General features: G+C 37.1%; 1 protein-coding gene across 6 annotated transcripts in view; it reads left to right on the forward strand.

Moving 5' to 3' along the window:
* ARHGAP21 (Rho GTPase activating protein 21) overlaps positions 1–12822 on the forward strand; it is a 188115-nt gene that overhangs the window by 96406 nt on the left and 78887 nt on the right. For all 6 annotated transcript variants that reach the window (XM_023735026.1, XM_023735025.1, XM_023735029.1 and 3 more), the window contains one exon: positions 9343–9435. In XM_023735026.1, the coding sequence (XP_023590794.1) occupies positions 9343–9435 (93 nt within the window). The remainder of the gene's footprint in view (positions 1–9342; positions 9436–12822) is intronic.

Raw genomic sequence — 12822 nt, forward strand, 5'->3', positions numbered from 1 at the left:
GCAAGTAAAATTTTGCTGAAGATCATTCAAAAGTGGCTGCAGTGATATATCAACAGGGAACTGCCAGAAATTCAAACTGGATTCAGAAGAGAACACGGAAGGAGGGATATCATTGCTGATATCAGATGGATCGTGGCTGAAAGCAGAGAATACCAGAAAGATGTTTACCTGTGTTTTATTGACTGTGCAAAGACATTCAACTGTGTAGACCATAACAAATTATGGATTAACATTGCGAAGAATGGGAATTCCAGAACACTTAATTGTGCTCATGAGGAACCTGTACATAGATCAAGAGGCAGTTGTTCGAACAGAACAAGGAGATAATGGTGTGGTTTAAAGTCAGGAAAGGTGTGTGTCAGGATTGTATCCTTTCACCATACATATTCAATCTGTATGCTGAACAAATAATCCAAAAAGCTGGACTATGTGAAGAAGAACAGGGCATCAGGATTGCAGGAAGACTCATTAACAACCTGCATTATGCAGATGACACAACCTTGGTTGCTGAAAGTGAAGAGGACTTGAAGCACTTACTGATGAAAATCAAAGACCACAGCCTTCAGTATGGATTACACCTCAGCATAAAGAAAACAGAAATTCTCACAACTGAACCAATAAGCAGCATCATGATAAATGGGGAAAAGATTGAAGTTGTCAAGGATTTCATTTTACTTGGATCCACAATCCACACCCATGGAAGCAGCAGTCAAGAAATCAAAAGACACATAGCATTGGGCAAATCTACTGCAAAAGACCCCTTTAAGGTGTTGAAAAGCAAAGGTATCACCTTGAAGACTAAGGTGCGCCTGACCCAAGTCATGGTGTTTTCAATCCCCTCCTGTGCATGTGAAAGCTGGACAATGACTAAAGACAACCAGAGAAGAATTGACCTCTTTGATTGTGATGTTGGAGAAGAATATTGAATATACCACCAACTGCCAAAAGAATGAACAAATCTGTCTTGGAAGAAGTACAACCAGAATTCTCCTTAGAAGCAAGGATGGTGAGACTATGTCTCACATACTTTGGACGTTTTGTCGGGAGGGATCAGCCCCTGGAGAAGGACGTCATGCTTAGTAAACTAGAGGGTCAGTGAAAAAGAGGAGGACCCTCAACAAGATGGATTGACACGGTGGCTGCAACAATGGGCTCAAGCATAACAACGATTGCGAGTATGGCGCAGGACCGGGCAGTGTTTCACCCTGTTGTACATAGGGTCACTATGAGTCAGAACCGACTGGATGGCACCTAACAACAACAATAACAGCAGTGGGACAGGTAGTATATTGCTAGCCTAGATCATTCCTGATCTGGATATAAACACTCTGAAGGTTTGTGATCAGACTAACATAATAAGAGCTAACATTTGTTAGATACCTACGTGACTAGGTATTACATAAGAACTTTAATGGATTATCTCTTTTAATCCTCACAACAGCTTTGCCAATCAGGTATAATTATCCATTATTCCCTGTTTTCAGGTGAGTAAACTGAGGCACAGAAGAATAATTCGCCTGAGAGCGCTTGGAGATAAAGTTACCAGATAAAATACAGGGTGCCCAGTTAAATTTAATTCCAACTAATAATTTTCTAGTATAAATATGTCCCAAATATTGCAAAATCTAGAAAATAATTGGTAATGCTGGGATTTTAAACCATATAATCTGTTTTAAAATAGGACCCAAGCTCTTAACTACTATACTATACTGGATATGGAGAATAAAAAGCACATCCATGTAGTCATACATCCAGTATTTAGATGGCAGCTACTATCCATATATTGTAAATATGTTTACTCAAATTATTTGTTCCCAAACTGATTATATTTACTATATTTTAAAAATACGTACATTCTTTCTGAGTTCAAGCATAATATTAAATTTCAAGTAAATTCATTTTTTTCTTCTTGTTTAAGACTTTATTAATTGTATCTTAATATAAACTGAGACTTTTTCTATACCTGGTCACTTTTAGTCATTCTCGTCCATGTAAGATCATTGTCATTTTACTTCCTTTTCTGCAAAGACAGACTTAGTTACATGTATGTATGTGCTAAAAGTACATATTTTTCTTTTGTTTTAATAAGATCAAGGAAATGACACTTGAATAAGGTATTTAACAATTCTTTGCAGCATGTCCTGTGTGTTCCCCCAAAATTGAGATATTATAAAATGCAGATGTAGAATTGAAAGAAGCTTTTATATAGAATTGCCAGGGAAACCTTCTGGCTCTGCCAAATGGTGATATAGGGAAGTAAGGAGTCATTTTTCCTGATGAGTTTATCATAATTCAGGATCTGGCTTTCAGTTTTGCATATCTAGAAAAAAATGATTTAAAAAACTAAAGACACAAGAGATTGAAATATATAACACACAGTTTAAATATGATGCTTTTGATTTCCAATTCTAGCAGAGTAGCAGACTGTATATATTAGAAAGAAGATACTATTAAAATTAATTAGTTAAATATTAATTTAAGACTTAAGAGTCAAGGAATATGGAAAATATTCTGTTGTCCAGAAGAAATTGGAAAATATGTTAGTACTAATAAGAAAAAATTTGAGGGTAAGTCCGAAGGAAAATGAACAAGAATCAAAAGTACACCTCTCAGCAGATGTAACTACTTGTTGTACAATTAGCCTCTATTTTAATCTGTTTCATTTTCATATATTTTCAGACAGTGTATTGAAAAATTTGTCACTGGCAAAGTATCTGTGATTTTATACTGACAGTCATTGTGAAATTAGTATTTCCTTTATAGAAATATATAGGTATTTAGTATAATTTCAGCACCAAATTATTTTAGACCACATCTATTTTGTGTAAGTGAAATTATCTATCAGAATTTTCAGAAGTCACTACATTGCTATCCAGGAGACATTATGTTATTTTGTAGAATTCATTAATAATTTACAGTTTGTATCTTTAAATGTAAGTATGGTATTATCACCTTTAGGACACAGTGTACTAGAAGACATTAATAAGAAAAGTAGTTCTTCTCTTTTCTTATATAAATCTTTCCATGAAAGCAATAACTTGATGCAAAAAAACTATTAAACTTCCTAATCTCTAGCCAAGAAGAAATAAATGGTTTTCCTTTAATGTCAGCTGTTGTAAATATTGAGTTGGCCTCAGAGGGAAGTAGCCTAATTGCCAACTTGATTGGAATTGAGTGCTTGCATTTTAAGTGCTTACATTTCTTACATTGAAAAGAAACTTTTTCTTTTTAAATTAATGGTCATTGGACTGTCTGCTTGGACTGTCTTTTCAGTAGAGCTTGTAAAATGGATAAGTAGTTCAATTCTTTTTGAAGAGGAATGGAATGCTACTTTTGGATTCAGACCTAGGTTCAAATCCTTGCTCCTTGTTATTTAGTCTCTGTTTTCTCTTCAGTAAAATGGCAATACTAGTATTGTAGTACATCACATGTCTATCAGTTTGTCGTATTGTGATAGCTTGCATGTTGCTGTAATACTGGAAGCTTTGCCATTGGTATTTCAAATACCAGCAGGGTCACCCTTGGTGGACAAGTTTCAGCTGAGCTTCTAGACTAAGACTAGGAAGAAGAACCTGGCAGTCTACTTCTGAAAAAATTAGCTAGTGAAAACCTTATGAATACAGCGGAACATTGTCTGATACAGTGCTGGAAGATGAGCTCCTTAGCTTGGAAGGCACTCAAAATACGACTGGAGAAGAGCTACTTCCTCAAAGTAGAGTCCACCTTAATGACATGGATAGAGTTAAGCTTTCAAGATCCTTATTTGCTGATGCAACATGACTCAAAATGAGAAGAAACAGCTGTAAACATCTATTAATAATCAGAACATGGAATGTACGAAGTATGAATCTAGGAAAATTAGAAGTCATCAAAAATGAAATGGAACACATAAACATTGATATCCTTGGCACTAATGAGATGAAATGGACTGGTATTGGCCATTTTGAATAAGACAATCATATGGTCTACTATGCCGGAAATGACAGTTTGAAGAGGAATGATGTCACATGCATCATCAAAAAGAACATTTCAAGATCTATCCTGAAGTACAATGCTGTCGGTGATAGGATAATATCCATACGCCTCCAAGGAAGACCAGTTAATACGACTATTTTTCAAATTTATGCACCAACCACTAAGGCCAAAGGTGAAGAAATTGAAGATTTTTACCAGCTTCTGCAGTCTGAAACTGATCAAACATGCAATCAGGATGCATTGATAATTACTGGTGATTGGAATGCGAAAGTTGGAAAGAAAGAAGAAGGATCGGTAGTTGGAAAACATGACCTTGGTGGTAGAAATGATGCCAGAGATTGCATGATAGAATTTTGCAAGACCAATGACTTCTTCATTGCAAGTACCTTTTATCAACAACATAAATGGCTACTATACCTGTGGAGAAGCTCAGTATCATCAGTCAGAACAAGGCGAGGGGCTGACTGAGGAACAAACCATCAATTGCTCATGTGCAAGTTCAAATTGAAGTTAAAGAAAATTAGAACAAGTCCATGAGAGCCAAAGTACTACCTTGAGTATATCCCACCTGAATTTAGAGATCATCTCAAGAACAGATTTGACTCACTGAACACTAATGACCAAAGACCAGATGAATTGTAGAATGACAGCAAGGACATCATACATAAAGAAAGCAAGAGGTCATTAAAAAGACAAGAAAGAAAGAAAAGGCCAAAATGAATGTCAGAAGAGACCCGGAAAGTTGCTCTTGAATGTAGAGTAGCTAAAGCGAAAGGAAGAAATGAAGTAAAAGAGCAAAACAAAAGATTTCAAATAGTGGCTCAAGAACACAAGGAAAGTATTATAATGAAATGTGCAAAAGATCTGGAGATAGAAAACCAAAAGGGAAGAACATGCTCAGCATTTCTCAAGCTGAAGGAACTGAAGAAAAGATTCAAGCCTTGAGTTGCAATATTGAAGGATTCTATAGGGAAAACATTGAATGATGCAAAAAGCATCAAAAGAAGATGGAAGGAATACACAGAGTTACTATATCAAAAAGAATTGGTTGATGTTCAGCCAGTTCAGGAGGTAGCATATGAGCAGGAACCAATGGTACTGAAGAAGTCCAAGCTGCACTGAAGGCATTGGCAAAAAACAAGGCTCCAGGAACTGATGGAATACCAACTGAGATGTTTCAACAGACAGATGCAGTGCTGGAAGTACTCACTCATCTATGCCAAGAAATTTGGAAGACAGCTACCTGACCAATCGACTGGAAGAGATCTATATTTATACATATGCCCAAGAAAGGTGATCCCACCAAATGTGGAAATTATCGAATAATATCATTAATATCACACGCAAGTAAAATTTTGCTGAAGATCATTCAAAAGTGGCTGCAGTGATATATCAACAGGGAACTGCCAGAAATTCAAACTGGATTCAGAAGAGAACATGGAAGGAGGGTTATCATTGCTGATGTCAGATGGATCCTGACTGAAAGTAGAGAATACCAGAAAGATGTTTACCTGTGTTTTATTGACTATAACAAATCATGGATAACGTTTCAAAGAATGGGAATTCCAGAACACTTAATTGTGCCTGTGAGGAACCTGTACTCAGACCAAGAGGCAGTTGTTCGAACAGAACAAGGGGATACGGCATGGTTTAAAGTCAGGAAAGGTGTGTGTCAGGGTTGTGTCCTTTCACCATACTTGTTCAATCTGTATGCTGAGTAAATAATTTGAATAGCTGGTCTATATGAAGAAGAATGCAGCATCAGGATTGGAGGAAGACTGATTAACATCCTGGGATATGCAGATGACACAGCCTTGCTTGCTGAAAGTGAAGAGGACTTGAAGCACTAACTGATGAACATCAAAGACCACAGCCTTCAGTATGGATTACACCTCAACATAAAGGAAACAGAAATCCTCACAACTAGACCAATAAGGAACATCATGATAAATGGAGAAAAGATTGAAGTTGTCAAGGATTTCATTTTGCTTGGATCCACAATCAACACCCATGGAAGTAGCAGTCAAGAAATCAGAGGACGCATTGCATTGGGCAAATCTGCTGCAAGAGATCCCTTTAAAGTATTAAAAAGCAAAAATGTCACTTTAAGGACTAAGGTACGCCTGACTCAAGCCATGGTGTTGTCAGTTGTCTCATATGCATGTGAAAACCGGACAGTGAATAAGAAAGGCCTAAGAAGAATTGATGCCTTGGAATTATGATTTTGGCAAAGAATACTGAATATACCACAGACTGCCAGAAGAATAAACAAATCTGTCTCGGAAGAAGTACAGCCGGAATGCTCATTAGAAGCAAGAGTTGCGAGACTTCATCTTACAGACAGACTTTGGACATGTTATCAGGAGGGACCAGTCCCTGGAAGGCATCATGCTTGGTAAAATAGAAGGTCAGCAAAAGAGAGGAAGACCTTCAATTAGATGAATTGACACAGTGGCTGCAACAGTGGGCTCAAACATAGCAACAATTGTGAGGATGACACAGGAGTGGGCAATGTTTTATTCTGTTGTACATAGGGTCGCTGTGAGTTGGAATCCACTCAACACACCTAACAACAGTATTGTAATACCTATCTTGAAAGATTGTTGTGAGAATTAAACTAAATAATAAATGTGTACATTTGCTGAATAATTATTGAAATACCTGCTCTGTGCCAGGCATTGTTCTAGGTGCTGTGGATATCAGCAAACATGACAAAATACCTGCTCTTCATTTTAGTGGCAAACATGCAAGCAAAAATAAAATTTTAGGAAGTGAGTGATAAGTTCTATGAAGAAAAATAAAGCTTGACACATAGTATAAATTTCTCCCAAATGTTGTATTATAATTTTCAAAGTACAGCAAACACCCGTATACCTGTATACTGTCCATCTAGGTTAAACTGTTAATAGTTTGCTATAGTTAGCAGCACAATTGGAAGAGCATGGTCGATGTCACTGAACTGTGCATGTAGAAATTTTTGAAATGGTGTATCTTTGGCTATGTATATTTTCACCAAAAAAAAAAGGTCAAGAAGGGAGAGGGTTGACATGTCATGGGATTGTTAACCAATGTCTTAAAACAATATGTGTACTACTGTTTCATGAGAAACTATTTGTTCTGTAAACCTTCACCTGAAGTACAATAAAAAAAAAAAAAAGTACAATAAAAAAATTTAAAAAAATACTTTGCTGTATTTACATATCTATCCATCTGCGTGTCTGAGTGTGCGTGTATCTCGGTTTATTTTTTTCCTGAACTATTTGAAAATAAGTTGCAGACATTATTATAATTAATCCCTAAATGCTCCATCCAGCAAACATCTCTTAAGAATTAGGACATTCTTCTGTATAGTAGAGATCTAACGAATCTTTCTGAGCCTCATGGAGATAGCAGTCATCACTATCAGTCATTTAAAAAAAAACCCACTGCCGTTGAGTTGATTCTGACTCATAGTGACCCTATAGGACAGAGTAGAATTGTCCCATAGGGTTTCCAAGCCTGTAATCTTTATGGAAGCAGACTGCCACATCGGCTGGTAGGTTCAAACTGCCAGCCTTTTGGTTCACATCCGAGCGCTTTAACCACTGTGCCACCAGGGCTCCTCTGTCAGTGATAGCTAACCAAAGCTAACATAACAGTTTATAATATTTTCATGTCATCTGAACATCGAGAGAAGGTCTTATCAATCAAGTTTCTTTGGGAACATGTCTATAGTTGTGAAAAGTAGATAATAGATATTTTGCATACATGCAGCCACCATGAGTTGGAATTGACTTGACAGCAACTAACAACAACAGATAGTTTGCAGGGTGTTTTTATAACTCTCAGGTTTTTAGTTCTTGAAAATATAAAAATATGACACTGGCCCTTATCTGAGTAGGATGCAAGGAAGAGTGGAAATATACATTTTACTGAGGAATTGCTCTACTCACATCTCTGTATTTTAGAGGAAAATGATAGTTTCTCAAGTTGACTTAATTATAACTAGACTATCAAGTGGCAGAACACGGATTTGGATCCACGTGTACTGGCTTCTAAAGCATAAGCAATTTCTTCTATACCCTACTGCTTTTTAAGGAGTTGAATTAGCCATTCATTGCTGTAGAGGGCTTCTTTCAGAGTAAATGGCTAAGAATGTAAGGAGAGCTACATACCCTCCTTTATTAAGAAACTTATTTTGAGCCACCTTTGTGCATCTGTCATGATAAAAACTCAGTTTTATATGGCAATAATTATTAATCCTTTGTTTTTGACACACATTCATTTTCTGCTCAGTATTTCTATTTAACAAGTATTATATTATTTCATACATGTATATGCCTTATTTTCTCAGTTCTTCTTTAAGAGTCAGGGCTGTATTTTAGTGGTTCTCAAATTTGAATGTGCATCAGAAACACCTCAGATTTTCTGATTCATTAGGTCTGGGGTGCAGCCCAAGGATTTGCATTTCTTACATATTCCCAGGTGATACTGATTCTGCTGGTCTGGGGGCCACACTTTGAGAAACCACTATTTACCTTTCCCTGCACCACCGCCCCCCCCACCCCCACCATAGCACTTATCGTGGTGCTTATTACTAGCTTAAATGTGACTCTTTGACTTTTATTTTACTGAAACTGTTAGTTGTTCTCAAATTTTGGTGTGTATGAGGATCACCTGGGAAACATGTTGAAACAGCAGATTTCAGGGATGGCCCTGAAAACATTCATTTTTTAGTAAGCACATTAGATGTTAATTCAGATGATCATTGGACCACAGTTTAGGAAATATTTACATACAGTTGATCATGCTGTCCTCATTGCCCATGGCTGTATTTGTCTCTGATTGTTTTTTGTACTGTGCTGCCATTCTTTGTTCGTAAATCTCTCTTCTGCTAGAGTCCTTGAAGAGTAAGGACTACCTATGTCTTATTCTGTTATATCTTAATGCTTAGCACAATGCCGGTATTAAAAAGCAATAGAGTAAGCACCACCTTTGGAATCAGTTTTGGTACCTGCTAGGTGACCTTGGAAAATTCAATCTCTGAACGTCAGTTTCCTCTTTTATGCAATGGTGATAGTAATACTTATTCACTATAGGAACTAGTTCTAAGGTATGTAAAATATTTAGCACAGTACCTGACAAACAAAATGTACTCAGTAAATGGAAACCATTACTATTGTTACGGTCGTCGCATTGCAGTGGAAGAAGCAAAATAAATGTTTGAATTCATAAAAACTTCTGAATTATACTTTTGGCATTAAAATGTAGGATATGTGTTTAAAACTTCATAAATTTTTGCTTAATTATTTCAATTATATTTTATATTTTGGTGTTTTAGTAAAGTATTGCAAAGTAAAATCATATTGGGCTTTTTCTCTCCCATAGGAAAACAAAGAAACCACTTGGAACCAATGGATACCATATTTGTTAAACAGGTTAAAGAAGGAGGACCTGCTTTTGAAGCTGGGTTATGCACAGGTGTTGATATTCTTCTTTAAATACCAACACTTTCTAATTTCTTTTTCACATCATTTCTTCCTTCTTCTATATTTAGTGTTCCATATTTCTTCCTTTTCTATCCTTCTGTATGTTTCTCCCTCTTTCTTTTTGCCTATAATTACTATCTTTGAGACCCAATTACTTATATGTTTCTTGATACCCACATGGATGGCTTTGAATAGAAATAATTTAATATAAATTGATAAATTGTGGATATTTAAAATTATCACACAGATAATGGACTTTTGGAATTGTTATTTTTACAATTAAAAGGTTCTTTTAAAGAACATATTTTGTATATATTTAGTTTTGGCAAAGGATCACAAAATAGCAAAATGATGAAGGTATTTATTGAGGTAATTGAAATAAACTTGAATCTCCAAGTTTTAGAAGTGCCTTATCTGCCAGAGGTGGATTAATTAATTTGCACCACAGAGTTGTTTAAGTCTCCAGTGCGCAATGCAAGCAGAGTCGTTTGTAGGTATCAATGGATGTGGTCTGATTGCTGGAAACAGTAGCTTTTTGTTCTAAAATATTTTGTGATTTTAATGAAAATAAGTAGTTATGACAACTAAGGGGAGATTTGGTTTAGATTAATGCATATTCTAAAATAGTTATTCTTTGGTCTTATTTTTAAACATGAAACAATTTTATATGGAAATTAGTGAAAACATCTATCTTTCACTACCTTTTGAATAAGGTGTTGTATTTTCAGCTACAAATATTATAAGTAGTAAGTGTTATGGCTAAGATTTATTAGTATGTACTGTTAATTTATTACTTAATTAAAATTTTTTATCATACCTGAACTAAGCCTAGTTTCTATAGCATTAATGTATATACACAATATGTATATTAGTGTACATATGGGATTCCATTACATAGAATCCTTCCATCATTTCCTAATCCTCACAAGGTTGAGAAGATGAAGTAGAGGTGCTGTGAATAGGCACACAAAAAGTAATTTTTTTTCTATTTTCCTCTTTCCTCTTGTCTTTTCTGTCTGTCATTTCCTTTGTATCTCTCTGACTTTTTTTGAGTAATTCAAGTGTACTCTTCCCCATTAAAATAAAGGACAGTTTAATATGTATAATGTTAAAAGAATGCATACTCATGTTTAAGTTCTGTAATGCAGCACTAACTAATAAGCTAAACAGATTGAGCGTACAGGTATGCGTTTTATTGCTCTTCACTTTATTGCTGCACTTCACAGATATTATGTTTTTTACAAATTGATTTGTGACAACCCTGCTTCGTGCAAGTCTATCAGCGCCATGTTTCCAACAGCATATGCTCACTTCATGTCTGTGTTACATTTTGGTAATTCTCGCAATATTTCAAACTTTTTCATTATATCCGTTATGGTGATCTGTGATCAGTGATCTTTGATGTTACTATTGTAATTGTTTTGGGGTGCCAGAAACTGTGCCCATATAAGATGGTAAACTTAATTGATAAATGTTGTGTGTGTGTTCTGACTGCTCCCCCAACTGGCTGTTCCTCCATCTCTCTCATTCTCCTTGGGCCTCCCTATTCCCTGCGACATAACAATATTAAAATTATTGTTGTTAGGTGACATCAAGTCAGTTCTGACTCATAGTGACCCTATGTACTACAACAGAATAAAACACTGCCCGGTCCTGCGCCATCCCCATGATCGTTGTTATGTTTGATCCCATTGTTGCAGCCACTGTGTCAGTCCATCTTGTTGAGGGTCTTCCTCTTTTTTGGTCTCCTGATAACATGTCCAAACTATGTAAGACAAAGTCTCAGCATCGTTGAAATCAGGCCAATTAATACCCCTACAATGGCCTCTAAGTGTTCAAGTGAAAGGAAGAGTTGCATGTCTCCCAGTTTAAATCAAAAGCTTTTTGAAATGATTAAGCTTAGTGAAGAAAGCATGTTGAAAGCCAAGATAGGCCGAAAGCTAGGCCTCTAGCGCCAAACAGTTAGCCAAGTTGTGAACGTAAAGGAAAAGTTCTTGGAGAAAATTAAAAGTGCTGCTCCAGTGAACACATGAATGATAAGAAAGCAAAACAGCCTTACTGCTGATATGGAGAAAGTTTTAGTGGTCTGGATAGAAGATGAAATCATCCGCAATATTCCCTTAAGCCAAAGCCTAATCCAGAGCAAGGCCCTAACTCTCTTCAATTCTATGAAGGCTGAGAGGTGAGGAAGCTGCAGAAGTTTGAAGCTAGCAGAGATTGGTTTAGAGGTTTAAGAAAAGGAGCTATCTACATAACATAAAAGTGCAAGATGAAGCAGCAGGTGCTGATGTAGAAGCATCAGTTAGCCAGAAGATCTAGCTAAGATAATTGATGAAGGTGGCTACCCTAATCAACAGATTTTCAATGTAGATGAAATAGCCATCTAGGAATTTCATAGCTAGAGAGAAGTGAATGTCTGGCCTCAAAGCTTGAAGGGACAGGCTGACTCTCTTGTTAGGGGCTAATGCAGCTGGTGACTTTTAAGCCAGTGCTCATTTACCATTCCAAAAATCCTAGAGCCCTTAAGAATTATGCTAAATCTACTCTGCCTGTGCTCTATAAATGCAACAACAAAGCCTGGATGACAGCACATCTGTTTACAACATGGTTTACTGAATATTTTAAGCCCACTGTTAAGACCTATTGCTCAGAAACAAAGATTCCTTTCAAAATATTACTGCTCAGGACTTCTGGGCAACATGGCGCTATAGTCAGAAGCACCACGCCGTCCCTCCACAGCAAAGATCAGAAAAACTAAGTCAAATAGTCACACGTCAATCCTGAAACCCTAAGCATTAAATGAAGAGATAAAGAACTCAGCCAAGCACCGAATGGAATAAGAAACTGACCGAGAACAGAGAGCAAGGAGAGATACATGCAGAGGTCCCCTATTAGCTACCACAGCACGGATCTGCCATCTTGGACTCCTATCGGAGATCAGTGAACAGGAGGTATGAGAAAGCAGCTTCACGGAGCTTCCAGCAGGAGACAGAACAACCGGTAACCTGTGATATAGGCTTTCCCACCCCCCACCCTTCTTCACCCCCACTTAGCCTCCTCTGCTTCCTGCAGCCACAGTCTATCGGCCAGGAAGCACGAGCTTCCCCCCAGTGCCGCTTGGATTACACCCGCCTGTACTGGCCAGCTCCCCGAGTACCATTTGTTGGCTGCTGTTGTTGCTTTTTTCTGCTTCTTTAGATTTCTTCCTTACCTCTCACCACCTCCCCCTCCTTTCTCTCAAATACCTGGCTCCGTGCACCATCTTTGCTTCTTTCTGAAAGGCTGCGAAATACCGCTCGACTATGAAACTGCTTCTGGGCCCGTGCCGTCACGCTGGTGGGACTCCAGGGGCTTTTTTCTTTCTTTGTTTGTTTGCTCT

The sequence above is a fragment of the Trichechus manatus genome, unplaced genomic scaffold (genome assembly GCF_000243295.1).
Source record: "Trichechus manatus latirostris isolate Lorelei unplaced genomic scaffold, TriManLat1.0 scaffold00075, whole genome shotgun sequence".
NCBI lineage: Eukaryota > Metazoa > Chordata > Mammalia > Sirenia > Trichechidae > Trichechus > Trichechus manatus.